Raw genomic sequence first — 17,188 nt, 5'->3', positions numbered from 1 at the left:
GAAATTTAACTATAGCTTCACAATCTGTTCTAACTAAAATTTCTTCTTCATTTAGTATATATAGTTTGAAAGCATTTAAACCATATATGATAGCTAGTACTTCTAAGTCTATAGCGCTCATATTTCCTTTTTCTTTATATGCCCCACTCTGGTATCCACATATTTGTTCTTCATTTTTATTACTGTATTTATTAGGTCTTGCTTTTAAGATAGCTCCCCATCCTAAGTCACTTCCATCTGTTTGAATAATTAAATAGTCTGATTCTAATGGAATTTTTAGGTCTGGGATATTTTTGATTTTTTCTTTTATTTTATGGACTAATTTAACATCTTCTATATTAAAATTTTTCTGTCCTTTACTACCTGTTTTTGCATATAATGGTCCTGCTATTTTTCCTAAATCTTGAATAAAATTTCGTGCATAATTTACTAATCTTAAGAATTTTTGTAAATCTTTTGTTGTTTCTAATTTATCTGGCATTTCTAGTACCTTCTTTGCTATGTGTGGTTGTAGTTTTACTTTTCCATTTCCCAGAGTTATTCCTAGGAAATTAATATAAGTCTTGTCTAAAGATTATTTGTAAGTGTCCTAAATGCTCTCGCATATTTTGACTAAATACTAAAATATCATCTACATATACTAATATAAAATGTTTATATTCTCCAAATATGTTATCCATTTTTCGTTGAAAAATGGGCGGAGCCGTCTTTAATCCAAACGGCATAACTAACCATTCAAAATGTCCGCTTGGACATGTGAATGCTGTCCATTCTATGCTATCTAGGTGCATTTTGACTTGCCAGTAGCCTGACTTACAGTCAAATTTACTATAACCCTTTTTATTTTGAATTCTATTAATTAACTCACTTTTATCTGGTAGTTTGTAAGCATCTGTTCTAGTGTTATCATTTAATCTTTTGTAATTAATTACCATACGAGCTTTACCCCTTACTTGTTCATTATGATTTCTTACCATAAAAGCCGTTGATCTATGTTTAGAGGTGGATCTTCTTATTATTCCTAATTGTAAGAGTTCCTTTATCTGTATATCAAATTCTTAATATCCCTCCTTTCTTCTCCTCTTCATCCCCCAACCCACCCCACCCCTGGACTCAAAAATTATTTCTTCTTTAAATCCGTTTCCTCACCCTTTCACCTCCGTCATGCTTTCGTTTTTTTAAGGTTGATTATTTGTAATTTTGAATTTAGAATTTTGAAATTGGTGCATTTTTCATATGGGCATTTCTAATTTGTTCATCAAAATAAAAATTCGATCAATATGGATCAACTATTGAGGAAAAATGATTTTGATGGAATAAATTAACTTTTTTTGAAGATTTTCGATATGTATTTGATTGTAGTTGGTTGATGGGTGTAAAAAAAGAAAAAAGAAATAGAGAACAAGGAGAGAGGGGTTGGTGGGGTGTGAAGAAGATGATGAAGGAGATAATTTGGTAGCTGAAAATAAATAAATGGGGCCTACTAACTTTTTTTTTCATATTTTTTAATTACAACGTGCGGATTTTAATAAATATTGTCACGTCAGCTCTTGAGGTTGTAGAAAATTCAGTTGAAAGTTATTTAGGGGGGTAAATAATTACCCGTAAAGTTAAAGTGCTAAAGTAAATTTTGCGGACAAGTTTAAGGGTATTTTGATGTATTTTCTCTAAAATTAACTTAATATTTAAATGTTACTAACTTCTTTAAATATTGATCGGATATTTTAAACAGTTGAAAAATCTCTAGAAGTTGTCTAAAATTCTACTAATAATGTCACATTGACACACATGTCTAGGTGGCGAAATAACTTACCTCTAATCCGCTCCCATATAACTTACCTCTAATCCATCCCATACTATACAAGAAAAGTTGAAGTCATACCTAAACTATATAAGTGATCTATTACACACCTTAACTATACAAAAGTGATATTATTACTTTCTTGCGACCCCCATTTTAAGGCGCGTATGTTACGCTTATTTTAGGCGCGTCCCGCCTATTAAATAACAAAAGTTGAATCCACACCTAAACAATGTAAGTGACCTATTATACACCTTAACTATAAAAAAGTGATACTTTTTACTCCCTAGATCTGACGTAGAAAATACATAATTATTTAAATAAAAAATGACGCATTTAAATTAAAAATTAATGCAAAAAAATTAAAAAATTAAAATACTCCTCTCCTAATCCCTAGCATCCATCTCCCCGCCCCTACCCCCAAACAACCATCTTCTTCATCACCACCCATCCCCCAAACCATCATCTTCTTTATCACCCCCACCCTGAAACTCCAACCCCACCCCCAAACCATCTTCTTCTTCATCACCCCCATCCCAACCAACACAATTTCTTCATCACCCCACCTCCAAATTCCAACTCCATCCCCAAATAACACAATTCTGCATCTACCTCATCGAATCAATGTCAATTTCACAATGAACAAAATCAAATTGTATTTGATGTTTAAACGGACAAAATCAAATTTTATAAAAAAGAAATATAAAATTTTGTAGCAAGGATGTTTTCCGGTGAATTCTCGTCGAAAAAGTCGGATTCATCGTCGACTTTCTCTTCTCTGTCTGTTAATTATCAATTCATCAAAAAATGGAGCGTGCTACCATATTATTTATTTATTTTTTTTAATTATAGCTGAAAAACAAATAGAAAAAGTACGGAAATGTGTTGGTCATTATCATTTAAAATACAGAGGCCAACAGTCGAATAGCATTTCTTGAAATAATAATGGTCATTATAGCTGAGAATTTTTATTTTTTTTTTAAGAAAAGACGATGGGTTGCAGATGAAAAACAATGTTAGAAGAAATTAATTATTATGGTAATTTTGTTGGTGGGATAAAATTTATGATGGTCAATATGGTGTAATGGAGGTAATAAAGGTTTTAGACATTGACAAAAATGGATGTTTTAGACATCGAAGAAGAAGGAAAAAAAAGAAAAAATTATGAAAATAATAAATTTATTATTTTTTCGAATTATGCTGACGTGGCAACGCGTGTAAAACACTACACCATATGCAAGTGGTGTAATGCCTGACAGGGTGTAAAAAATATCACTTTTTTATAGTTAAGGTGTGTAATAGGTCACTTATATAGTTTAGGTGTGGATTCGACTTTTCGACTATAATTTAGGGTGAAAACGATGTTTTTTCCCATATCAATTACTCAAAATTTAATGCATACATAATTCATCATCAAACTACCTCTAACATTTTACTATGTACAGAGAGAGTACTTAAGAGCAACGTTAATAAACCCAGTGTATTTCCATATAGTGAAGTCTGAAGAGGGTAAAATATACGCAGTTCATATCGTTACCTCCAACGAAGTTGAAAGATTATTTTCGATAGACCCCCGAATCAAGACAAAGAAAGTACTTAAGTACATAGCTAGAATGGTAAAATAAACTTATAGACATTTGTTGATTGATAGAATAAAAATAATAATTTTTATATAAAAGCATAAAATAAAATATGAAATTATTTTAATAATTTTGCATATTAATTAATTTTAAAATTGTTTTACGCAACTTATAAAATATTTTTCTTTATATTTATCTCGCACAGGAAACGACCAACCACCTACTAGAGTTGGGGAGTATATAGAGATGCCTCACTCGAAATGGGCATTAAGGTACAACATGTTACTGTTGGATAGCATGGGAGAACGTGCGCGCCATGAACCAACATGTCCCCCAACTTCATAGTAGAGGGATTGGATAGTTGCTACCTCAAAATTTTTATTAAGAATATCAATTATAGTCAATTATACTTTTTAAATAATTTAAGCTTTAAATTATTATGATGTGTGATATTTTTTCTTCTATTTTAATTTAAGTGCTATAATGCTTAGATGAACATAATAACTAATCATGGGTGATATGGTAAAGTTACAATTGAAGCAGCAAAGCAGACATGTCTTAATGACACACAACAACTAATTAGAAGTGATATAGCAAAATTATTATAAAAATGTTTGTGAATTTTTTTTGATTAACTTATCATTATATATCTATTTTACATTTTTTTATCAAATATTACTAATTGATTCAATACTTAAATGGTTATAATAATTAATTAAGAGTGACACAGCAAAATCACGATTGAAAGAACGAAACAGACATGTCTAATTAGAAGTGATACAGCAAAATTACTATACAAAAATACTTGCGAGAAAAAAATAAATTTGTCTCATATAAAACGTCAAGTAAATTTAACATTAAATATTATTAATTTTTTAATATTTAGATGACTTTATAATAATTTTTTAATATTTAGATGACTTATAATAATTAACTATGGGTGATATTGTCAAATTATGAGTGAAACAGCTGAAGCAGACATGTTATAAATATCAATTTTACTTTTTTATTAAATATTATTAATTTTTTAATATATAAATAACTTATAAGAATTAATTAGAGATGACATAATAAAAAATTACGGAAGAAGTAACTTATGAAGCGGACAAGAGAAACATGTTGATGGAGACTTGCATGTTTCTCCTTGCCATTCCCTCTTATAAGTACTAGTCATCTTACGTCGTGCTACGCACGACCCAATGTTGATTCTTAAAAATTCTACGTCATGTATAATTCTACCATTGAACTAAAACCTCCATTCATTTGGTTGATAAATTCTAAGATAGATATATATTATTATATTTAGATTGATGAAATTTGTATAACAATATTTCAAATTCAAATTTTTGTGGCCTTAATAGTCAATTATATTTTTTAAATAATTTATTTTTTTAATTATTGTGATTTATAATATTTTTTCTTTTATTCTACTAATTAGAAGTGACATAGTAAAATTATTATAAAAAAATACTTGTGAATTTTTTTTAAGTGGTCCTATATAAGATGTCAAGTTAATTGAAAATATCAACAAAAATTTTATCATTTGATGTTTATTTTATATTTTTTATTAAATATTTTTTTAATACTTAAGTGACTTATAAAAACATCAAAAAATCAACTTGTTATTTTATGTCTATTTTATTTTTTATTAAATATTATTAATTTTTTAATACTTAAATGACTTATATAATAATTAATTATGAGTGATATAGTAAAATCACGATTGAAGCAGCTGAAGTTGTCATATCATAAATGTCTATTTTAAATTTTTTATTAACTATTTTTAATTTTTTAATATGTAAATAATTTATAATAATTAATTAGGGGTAATATAATAAAATTCTGATTGAAGCAGGCATATCATAAATATTTAATTTACCTTTTTTAATTAAATAATATTAATTTTGAAATACATAAATAACTTATAATAGTTAATTAGGAATGATAGAGTAAAATCACGAGTGAAGCAACTGAAGCAGGCATGTCCAGTTGCTTCTTTGCCACTTATGTAATAGTAATAGATGAAATTTATGATTTAGGGTGTGTTTGGTATGATGGAAAATGTTTTCTGAAAAATATTTTTCTATTTTTCATTGTTTGGTTGCAGTAAAATGTTTGGAAAATATTTTCCACAACAACTCATTTTCCTCAATTTGAGAGAAAATGACTTCCCTCACGGGCCAAGAGAAGTCATTTTTCAGAAAATGACAAATGTAACTTATGACCCCACCCCCACCTCTCTTCCCCATCCCAACAACACTCATATTCACATGACTCAAAAAATTTACATTACTCGAAAATATTTTTCACTGTGCTTTGTTTCAATTCTTCACTGCTTGAAATAAAAAATAGTGAATTCCAATTTTTTTTCATTTCCAATGTTCGTTGAATGTATTGATATTTTCATATGCATAGAAGAAGACTTACCTATGTTACTTTTGCTAATTGCATATTTCATTTTGTCATCGACGTAACTTGTTTCATGAGGTTGAATAAGCTTGTCGTTCCATTATATTTTTATTGATTGTAGTATCTTGAGATTGTCCTGACAAAATATTGAAAAGCGTCTCCTATATTTGCTAATTAATAGTTGCTAAAATCTAGTGATTGTAATATTTTAGTATTCGATATTGATATTATTTGTTATGCTTTACAAATTATTGAGTTGTGAGAGGCACTGATATACTAGTTAATAATAAGTAGTATTTTCTCAAAAAAAAAAAAAAAACTTCACTCACCAATCAAATACTAGAAAACATTTTTTAAAAAAATAGTCTGTACTCACCAACCAAACACCATAAAATATTTTTCACTCACCAACCAAACATAAGAAAATAAATAGAAAACCAATTTATTTTTTGAGAAAACATTTTCCATCATACCAAACACACTCATTTATAAAAAATATTTCTTTACTTTGTATATTTTTTATGATTTATATATATAATATGGTATATTATTATATTATAATATTTGACTAGTCATCTTTCGATACATGTGACTAAGCAACTTTGGGGTAGAGTAGTTGTACTTCACCCTATGGCCCCGGGGCCTCTTGCTTTATCTTGCTATGTTCATCCATTTCTTTCTTTGTCCTTTCCTCAAACAAACCTCCATCTTCCTCAACTTCCTTTTTTTTTTAATGATCATAATAACGTTTTGTCATTAATTATTTTTATACTCATTTAGAGAAGGTAAAATTGTATACATACATCTTTTTGGTAGAGTTTTTCTTCATGTAATATGCAATACATCAAATTGTTTTTTTTTATACTCATTTAGGAAGAGTTTTAAGTTATATGAATTAAAAGATAAATTTATTACTATTAGTTTAGATAGAGTGATAATTATAATTAACTTTGTATGGGATAACATGAAAAGAGTTTATTATTAGTGCTTAATTATTTATTATTGTAGTCTATTTTTTGATTTATTATATATCAAGTTTGTGGTAAAAAACATTAATTACTGTTGTAGGTCTTAGTCAAATAACGCAAAAATTTATCTGATTTTATTATATATACACTTTATACTTATAATTTAATTAAATTCTTCATAAATTACATTATTAAGACTAGCCTTTAAGGCGTAGTTCAATGACAAAATTGAGGAACTTCTAATTAAGATCTCAAACAAATTTGTTGTTCTACGAATTTTGAAGGCTGTGATACATCTTAGAGACGACATTCATCGTCAGTCATCGCCCTTCTTTTCTCCTATCATTTTCAAATATCATCATCCACCCAACAACCATCACTAATTGTTTATAATTAGTTGTAACAATTACCAAACACTATTTACAATCACAAATCATCATAACAATAACATCCCTCCATCGCAAGATCGCAATTGATAATTACCATTACTATTAATCATCATTAATACTATTAGATATCACTTTTAATTTATTACCACAATTATTTGTTGTTGTCGTCAATTACCACCATTAATCAATACTGCCAGACACCATCATCACTAGCTATTATATAACAACTGATATATATAGCCTCAAATCACCATCAAAATCGACACTAACAGCCACCACAATTCGACATCGCCATCATCAATCACTATATAAATTTCAAAACATTTTATTAATATTTAAACCTTAAAAAATATTTTCAATATTCAAATTCATACTATAATTTAAGCTTGATATAACCCTTATATCAATAAATATAAAAAATTAAATAAAAACTTCTTTCCCATAAATATATTGCAAGTGAGATTTGAATACAATTTTTTTATATTTCGACCATATATAAATATGAGTGAGTAGCCAGATGGTGATTATCATGTCTGCTTTCAGTTGCCTACTTGTAATCGAGGATATTTTTTAAAGTTTTTATTTTAATGTAATTATTTTATTTTTAATTTGTTATATATTATGGAGTGTTGTTCAATTGAAAACTCCTACATCCAAAAATTGAAGGTGACAGAAATAAGAATATTGCGATGGATGTGTGGATCTACTAGGAGAGATAGGGTTGAAAGTGAGATTATTCAAGAGAAGTTAGGAGTGACTTCGGTGGAAGACAAGATGCAAAAAGTGAGGTTCAGATGATTCGGACATATGATGGAGGAGGTGTCCAAATTTCCCCCGTACGAAGGTGTGAAAAGCTGACTATGAATGGTTTCATGCGAATATTAGAGGGAGATGACTAGACATGACATGAAATAGTTATATTTTACAAAGGACATGACCATTGATAGGAAAGTGAGAAGGACGTGAATTAGGATAGAGAGTTAGTGGGTAGGAGTGCATCCTTATTAATAGGTAGGCGTGTTTTGTGTGTAGTTGTGTCTGTAGTCATAGTATTATGCATGTGCTTTGTATTTTCTTGTTTGTGATGGTTTGGTATTGTCAGTTGTTTCGCATAGATAATTTATAATATTAATATATGGGTGTCTTATTTCTTGTAGCATTTTGTTGTGTTTTTATGCTTTTTGTTTGTTATATTGGTGTTTGCTCTGAGTCATGGGTTTATCATAAGCAACCTCTCAACTTTATCTGAGGTAGTGATATGAACTACGAACACTTTCCCTTCCTCAGACTCCACTTTGTGGGAATACAACGGTATGTTATTGTTGTTTCTATATGCTTGAAAATTGCGAGAAAACTATTATAAATTGAATCAGATAAAAATTTAAATTATTTAAAGGCACATAAAAATTTTTGATAACTCAAAATTCTTTCAGTGCAAAATAAATTGGGATATATTAAAATTGGGATATATTATTTGAAAATTTTGTAAAAAGTAATATAAATTACAAAAGTTAACAAATTAAAATATTTGAAATATGTATAAAAGTTTTGTTTGAGTTTTCGAATTCTCGCAATGTCATATAAATTGTTGGAATAAGGAGAGTAACATATATAATTTGAAAATTACTTAGAAAATCATATAAATTATAAAATTAGTAATTTAAAGTATCTAAAACCATATAACAAATTTGATTGATTTTCTCAAATATTTCATCAACGTCGAATAAAGTGAAACAAAAAAATATATATATAGTATCTGAAAATTATGTAAAAATACTATAAATCAATCATAAATAATTTAAAATATTTAAAAATTATATAAAAATCTTAATCTAACTTCAAAAATACTGAATGATCGATATTATATACTGTCAAAAATACTGAATGATAGTATATAAATCCAATCCGGCGCACCTGCTTCAACCCTTCGAACATCTCGGGGCTTCCCTTCTCTTTCCTTTCCTTTTCCCCACTACTCACTGCTAACGCAGTGTCTCGTCTTTCTTTCTTTCATTAGTTTTTTTTTTTTAAAAAAATTAATAGTAGTATTTAAAATTTAATAAATAATTATTTTTATTTTCATTCACTTGACATAAATCAATAACGTTTTCTTTTAGCATGATTCACTCCTCATAAAATAAATAAAATTCTCACTTATTATTATCAAAGTCTGGTCTGATATTTATCACTTTTTTTCCCATTTTAACTCAAAAGAATTAGCTAGCTTGGGTCTTTATCCAGGTGTCTATCTCTATCTCTTCCCTGGTCCTTTTCCTCTCCCAGTGTCTCTTACGAAAACATGGGTGTAATATGGGTTATATAACCGCCCCCTTAGATTAGATTTTAATTATAAGTTGTTGTTTACACACACTACTACTTACTGTATAGTGTGTAACTGTTTGATGATGGATGAATTGAGCAAACTTCATTCTGCTATTGCATGTTCGCGTACTAGTACTGGACAACAACAAGAGGGGCCGCCTATTGATCATAATACGAATAGTCTTGTTGTTCATCATCACCATCACAATAATAATAATATAGGCAGCAGCTTGGAGGGCATGTCAGATCTTATTAAAGCCCAGATTGCTAATCATCCTCTTTACCCTAACTTACTTTATGCTTACCTTCAATGCCGTAAGGTAAATAACTTCACTGTCTACACAGTTGGTTTGTGTTTATTTGTTTCTACATATGCCTTCTTGTACTAATTTGGGCATATATATAAAGGTTGGAGCACCGCAGGAACTGGCATCAATTTTTGAAGAAATCAGCAAAGAGAACAACTTAATATCCAGTTGTCACACTACTGAAATTGGAACTGATCCAGAACTTGATCACTTTATGGTGATAACAAAAACTAAGCCCACACATCATGAGTCTTTTTTTTTTTTTTTTTTTGTATTTTCATTTGTTAAAAGAGGGTTTTTTGTTATTTTGTGTGTTGAAGGAATCATATTGTGCGGTCTTAGTGAAATACAAAGAGGAGCTATCAAAGCCGTTTGATGAAGCTACAACGTTCTTGAATAACATAGAGTCACAGCTGAGTTCCCTTTGCAAAGATAGCTTAATCACTTCAACAAGTTTCAACAATGATCTATCTGGTAGTATACTTTTTCTTCTTTAATTAACTAGTGCAGTGCGTGTGTTTGTGTGTGTTCTTGGGGTTTGAACTAGTCTTTTTATTTTTTTATGTGTGTGTAGAAGTTTGGTTGGTCAGAAATACTATTCCGTTCAACTTTTGATTCGGACCCCCCCATACTTTAGCTGGCTGGCCCCTTTCTCTATAACTAGGGTTAGAAGATCGATGTTAGTAGAAGGCATGTTGGTGTTGCCTTGGAAATTGATACTTTTCAGAGCCTGCATCCATGGAACTACTGTTTCTATCTGACAGGATTTTCTTTCTTTCTTTCTTTCTTTCTTTTATCTTTCCAATGCTTCAACAACATCTATACTTTATCATGTGTTTTGCTTTTTTAACTTGCTGTGGAGTGTGGACTACCATGTCTCCTGAGCTAGCATTTTGCCATAGATATTGGGAGTGGATTTTGAAAGTTTATCTTCAAATATCTATTTGATCAGATCTTCTTCAAATATTTTCGAGGTTTTGGGACTTTCACTCGCAAAACTGCAATCTTTTTCCGAGTGAAATGCATGTCAAAACACCACTTCAAAAATTCAAAATTTTAAGTTTCATCTTCAAAATCTATAGCCAAAAAACAACTAAATATTCTAGATGCTTGAAATCATGCCTGAACAAATGTGAAAACCAATTAGACAAACAAATTGTTGAGAATAAGAGGCAGATCATGTATTTGAGTTTATGGTTTCCACGAACCGTATAATGTACAATGGCTCCAGCTCTTTTGAGAATAATTACACACTTCAACAAAAAATGAACTTTTTCTTTCTGAAATTGCCTTACGCGGTGATATTAAAAATTTACTTGTTTGTTTGGCTTGAGTTTCCGCTGAAGAAAGTAACCTCGGTTTAATTGAAAACCCACATAGATGGTTTACATATGATAAAAGCCCCATTTGGATTTTTTTGGTCATGGAACTTGAAAATTATGGATGATAAGAGTGATCTTTGTTGCTGATGATATTGAATTTATATATAGCTGATTTGATCAGGCCTAAAATGTATAGATACTACATGGAGGTCCGGTTTCGTAGATGGTGTGCTAATTTCAAGACCTATGGAGCATTAATCGCTTTGTTTCGATTTATGTTATGGTGTTGAAAGATGTGGTGTGCATGAACATGTGATTTACTTAGTTTTTACACATGCATGATGGATATGCTTATTATTGGTAGATTAGTGTGTTTGAAATTAGGTATCTGTGTCTAATATTCATTTGTTTAGTAGACACATGAAGTACCAAGGCTTTTAGACATGGTTTAGGGCCTCAAGGCATTGCTTTCAAATTGCAAAGATAAAGTTCTAAATGTGTCCCTTGTATAATGTATAGTCACGTCATTTTTCAGACTTTTTCTGTGCCTATTTTCTTGTGTCATGTCACACTTTTTGTCCATACTCCTTTCCCTACAATTGTAATTGTGCTTTAGATATCTATGAATTTCTAACATCTTTGGGAGCAAGTGGTACTTCCAGGTGAAGGAGTCAAAAAAAAGGCCAATGCAATCTGCAATATTTTTCTTAGGAGAGGATATATCTTTTCTCTACTTAAGAGGATGATAATTAATACTATTAAATAGGAAACAATAATAGCTGCTAGGCATGGATGATAGTTTATACCAAGACCTTAACTATTCTTAATCTGATTAATTTTTTAATTAACTAATATAGGTGATGGTTTCTCTGGACTACCGCTGAGGTGGAATATGTTTTTCTCATTTACTTCAATATAAAGATGTATCATATCTGCCTCACTGTTTGTGACTTTTGCTTTTTCCTGTGTCCATGTCTCTCCTCTCTATGCATCCAGGTTACGTTGGGCATTTCCTTGGTGTTTCTGAGTGTCATAAGTGGATATTTCTTACCCGATTTCATTTTTTCTTGACTATGTGTTGCTAGACTTTGAATTAATTAAGGATTACACTAAGAGACATTGGAATACTAACAGAACCAAGGTTTACTACTTAAATTATAAGATCATCATACATATGTAGTTTGATGAAATATAATCCCAATTCTATGCAGCTTATTCGGTTTGTAATCTTTCGAAATCTACTTATTTGAAGTTATGACATTAAACGCCCCTTTTCATAGTTCAGGAATTCATCAAACTTAATATTTAATGAAAACTAGGATATGATGTCTTGTTTATAATTTGGGGCGTGTGCGCATATATCTGAGCCAGTACTCCACATTTTGCTTACATCCTCAAGAGAGTACTGTATGCGCAAGTCACTGTAAGTTCTAAATTTTCAGGTTGAAAAGACAATTTTGCATTTGGAAAGACCGAGTATATAAGAGACATTTTTTTACTCGGTTCTTTCCATGTCTTCTCCCGTAATTCACTTTTTTCTCTCTTAAAAATTCCATGTGTCACCATAACTTGGTGTATGTCTATGTGCTTAATTCATACATTTTCGATAAAGAACGTGTGTGCCCCAATACATCTTCTATATTAGCCTGATGCTAATATTTGGTCACATATGACCTTGTTAACCATTCATTATCTTGAGCCGGGGGTCCATCGAAAACAACCTCTCTACTTCTTTGGAAGTAGCGGTATGGACTGCGTACATTTTACCCTCCCCAGACCTCACTTGGTGGGATTACACTGTGTTTGTTGTTGTTGTTGCTAATATTTGGTCACATATTATTGGTTTGCATCCAGAGAGGGAGTGGTTTGATTAATTCCACATGGACCTTGAACCATAGTTAGCAACTTCTTATAGAGGTGCATCAATGCTTTGATTTATTTTACAACTTAATTGTCTTTGCCCACCGATTAGTACTCTCTCCAGCACAGGAAGTTACGCCTTACAAGCTTGATGTGAAGGTAGAGTAATTCGCTATATTAGTTGGAATAATACAATGGAGACGACCAAAGTACTTACCCATTTTCAAACGCCAAACTAATGGAATTGCTAATTTCTTTTTCTAAATGTGTAGGGCTGATTAAAGATTTGTTTCTGTTTTTCCCCTATTTGTTATTTTCTTTGTCTAAATTATTCAGGGTGTGATAGGGTAACTATAAAGCGGGGAATTTCTTAGTTATTAGAGCTGTGTGCTGTTTGAAACTGGATAATCTTTTAATGAATCCCTTGTGAACTGTGACGATGTAAATCTAAAGCAAGCATCTTTAAACAGTGTAATAGTTAGATTCTATTGCTCCTTTATGATTTCTGCTGTCCTGATGGGTAACATCTCCATGTGACCATGCACCGGAAAAATCCTTTTGTGTGTGTATTTTGCATTAACTGGATGCTCGTACGATATCTTAACAGTGAGTGTTTTTGCATTAGTATCTTAATAAGTGTTATGCGGTGGTGAAAAGTTTCATAATTAATTGAGATATATGATGCTAAAACTGCTCAGTGTGGATCTGGGGAAGCTTAATCTGTCGCTTGGTTGATTGGTCACTTAGTCAACCATTGAAATCAAGTTTTTGATGTATATTAGTTCTCTTTTTATTAATTGGTTGAAGCATTAGCTTTTATACTATTGGCCGTTCCTATGGAGTATTCCATGGTGTTGTGTGGTCTGAGATTTTTTTTTCTTCCTAAAATTGAAACATAGCATATGGAAGAATCTTTGATTATGAATGCAAAAGATGTGCCGTGTCAGGTGATGTAAGCATACTTGCCCTTTTGATTTATGTTAGATGTCCATAACAGATGAAGCAGGTGGTACTTCAGATGACGATCTAGGCTGTGAGGAGATGGAAGCAGCGGATGGTCAAGAATCTCCTGCTAGTCGTGAAGGTGATAATGAGCTAAAAGAAATGCTGATGCGCAAATATAGCGGCTACCTTAGCAGTTTGAGAAAGGAATTTTTGAAGAAGAGGAAGAAAGGCAAGTTGCCCAAGGATGCAAGAATCGCTTTGATGGACTGGTGGAACACCCACAATCGATGGCCTTATCCTACGGTAATTTCTTAGTCCATGGCTATTCAATTTTCAAAGTTGATATGATTATAGATCTTACACGAACATTGTGAAGAATCTTAAACATATCAATGTATTTTAACATGTTGCAGTAGGTTACCTGCGCTAATTTCTAGTTATCTAAACTCTTACAGTGGACACCTATAGTTAATTGAGCTTTAACATTGTTGATGTATATAAATTAAAATCAATTTATTATTTCTTTACGACCAACGAATGTGAAGAATCCAGGGTCACGGGTCATGAATTACGAGTTTATAGTGATGTGATTATTTTTTCTATTCATGTTAACAATGTATAGATGACATTGAATGCAGGAAGAGGAAAAAAACAGGCTATCGGAAATGACGGGGCTAGACCAGAAGCAGATAAACAACTGGTTCATAAACCAAAGGAAGCGACACTGGCGGCCATCGGAAGACATGAAATTTGCTCTCATGGAAGGTGTTAGTGCTGGATCCATGTATTTTGATGGACCTGGAGGCACTGGAAGTATTGACACTTGAAAATTAGAAGGAAAAAAGACTCCTCTTAGCTAACACGTAGTGCATAGTATGACAAACGTATGTATTCTCAAGTTTATATATTGAATTATATTCAGAACAATTGTTAATCATATATTCTCTTCCCATTAGATCTAACAAGTTGTGAATTTTATTATGGTTCATAGGTGATACATGAATACTATTTTACTTGTGTTTATAAAATTTAATCACCAGGAATATTAATTTAATTGAACAGATTTCCTATTTCCTGTGAAGTGGAATTTTGCTACCTTTTCTCAAAAGATTAGGGAAATTTAAATTTTTACAATAGTAATACTACGGTTACTTACCTCTAATTTTCAAGTTGTGGATCCGAGCTTACCTCTTAAGTTGTGGATTCGAGTTATATCAATACTGTCATAAAAGCTTCAAGGAAAGACTACAAAGAATGTTGTTATGTCACCGTCAAAATGGTTCAATATTGTCATTTATCTTGATGAAAATCTTATTGCAATAGAAATTTAATGAGTCCTTGATTTTCAGTAGATCTAATATTATTGGGTCTATTCCATCTCATTTAGGCTTTGAAATTTAATGCACTGATCAATTTTGACAAGTAGTCTTAATATGGTTGACGGAGCATATAGCTTTACGTTGGTCAGGGGTTGGGTCCGGTCGATCCACTGTTTTAAAATATATTGGTTCATAATTTTTTTAAAAGGAAATTGCATGTCATATACCAAAATATGAGTCACTTTAGATATTTGACTCAAATAAAAAATGTCAATCTTCCTTACATTTTAAGTATAGTATAAGTACCATTTTGCCCCTCTACACCTCAAATATATTTTTAAATTTTCCATCATTTGTCTTTCAAATTTTATTTTTTATTATTTTCACGTTTTATTTTTTCCTTTAATTTTGTTATTCTATTTTTTATTTTTTATTTTTCCTTTAATTTTATTATTCTACTTTTTATTTTTTCCTTTAATTTTGTTTTCATGTTTTAATTTATTTGTCTCAATCTTTATCTTTTTCTCCTTTTTCTTTTTTCCTAAGCATTATCTGGTTTTTTTTTCCTTTTTTTAATTCAATTGTCTTTAACTTTTATTTTTCTTTTAGTTTTGGTTTTTATCAGTTCTCTTTTCCCCCCTTCTTTTTCTCAAATTTTATTTTTATTTTTTCCTCTCATTTTTTATTTTCTCAATTTTTTTAATTCTTCGCTTTTTTTAATTTTTATTTTTTTCTTGCCTTTTTTTCTCAATCTTTTTTTTATTTCTCTATTTTGTTTGATCGTTTTTTTCTTTTTTCAGTTCTTTTTTTTTCCTGATTTTTCTCAAGCTTTATTTTTATTTTTCCTCTCATTTTTTATTTTTCACAAATTTTTAAATTCTTCACTTTTTTCTTGATCTTTATTTTTTTTTCCTTTTTTTTTTCTCAATCTTTTTTTTGTTTCTCTATTTTGTTTGATCGCTTTTTTATTTTTTCTCAACTTCTATTATATTTTGCTAATAAATAAAAATTGAATAATCTGCAAAGGAATCTTTATTTTTTTTGACATCAAAATAAATTTAAGGGCATGAATTGTTGTTACGAAGTTTTTTGAAAATTCTTGAGATAAGTTGTGTCTCTAAGGCGTGAGTTATAGAATATCTCATAAATAAAGTCATAACGTGGTAGTGTCAACTATTACCCGTGGGGCATAATTTATTATTTGAAAGTTCTTGAGCTAAGTCTTGCCTCTAAGGCAAGAGTTGTAGAACATCCCATAAATGAAGACATAGCGTAGTAGTGTCAACTCTTGTCCATGGGGCATATTTATTATTTGAAAGTCCTTAAGCTAAGTCTTTCCTCTAAGGCAAGAGTTGTAGAACATCTCATAAATGAAGACATAACATGGTAGTGTCAACTCCTGCCCATGAGGCATAATTTGTAGTTTGAAAGTCCTTGAGCTAAGTCTTGCCTCTAAGGCAAGAGTTGTAGAACATTTCATAAATAAAGACATAGCATAGTAGTGTCAACTCTTGCCCGTGGGGCATAATTTATTATTTAAAAGTCCTTGAGCTAAGTCTTACATCTAAGGCAAGAGTTTTAGAATATCCCATAAATGAAGACAAAGCATGGCAGTGTCAATTCTTGCCCGTGGGGCATAATTTATTATTTGAAAGTCCTTGAGCTAAGTCTTGCCTCTAAGACAAGAGTTGTAGAACATCTCATAAATGAAGACATAATGTGGTAGTGTCAACTCTTGCCCATGTGAAATAATTTGTAATTTGAAAGTCCTTGAGCTAAGTCTTACCTCCAAGGCAAGAGTTGTAGAACATCCCATAAATGAAGACATAACGTGGTAGTGTCAACTCTTGCCCGTGGGGCATAATTTATAGTTTTAAAGTCCTTGAGCTATGTCTTGCCTCAAAGACAAGAGTTGTAGAACATTTCATAAATGAAGACATAACGTAGTAGTGTCAACTCTTGCCC

The 17,188-nt window shown here is 30.7% G+C and overlaps 1 protein-coding gene across 1 annotated transcript; it reads left to right on the top strand.

The window, feature by feature from the left end:
• Positions 1 to 9,071: 9,071 nt before the first annotated feature.
• On the top strand, positions 9,072 to 14,843 carry LOC107839699 (homeobox protein knotted-1-like 1). Its single transcript, XM_016683303.2, has 5 exons — positions 9,072 to 9,789; positions 9,878 to 9,994; positions 10,098 to 10,251; positions 13,957 to 14,207; positions 14,543 to 14,843. The coding sequence occupies exons 1-5, from the start codon at positions 9,550 to 9,552 to the stop codon at positions 14,729 to 14,731; spliced, it is 951 nt and encodes a 316-aa protein (XP_016538789.1). The 5' UTR covers positions 9,072 to 9,549; the 3' UTR covers positions 14,732 to 14,843.
• The last annotated feature ends 2,345 nt before the right edge of the window (positions 14,844 to 17,188 follow it).

This window comes from Capsicum annuum, chromosome 8 (assembly GCF_002878395.1).
Source record: "Capsicum annuum cultivar UCD-10X-F1 chromosome 8, UCD10Xv1.1, whole genome shotgun sequence".
Classification (NCBI taxonomy): Eukaryota; Viridiplantae; Streptophyta; class Magnoliopsida; order Solanales; family Solanaceae; genus Capsicum; species Capsicum annuum.
The sequence above is the reverse complement of the archived record's forward strand: the minus strand, read 5'-3'. Positions and strand labels throughout refer to the sequence as shown.

Excerpts from the sequence above, each read along its gene's own strand:
- LOC107839699 (XM_016683303.2), top strand. The coding sequence starts at position 9,550 with ATGATGGATGAATTGAGCAAACTTCATTCTGCTATTGCATGTTCGCGT. Across the intron at positions 9,790-9,877 it reads CTTACCTTCAATGCCGTAAG|GTTGGAGCACCGCAGGAACT; the intron begins GTAAATAACTTC and ends ATATATATAAAG. Across the intron at positions 9,995-10,097 it reads CAGAACTTGATCACTTTATG|GAATCATATTGTGCGGTCTT; the intron begins GTGATAACAAAA and ends TGTGTGTTGAAG.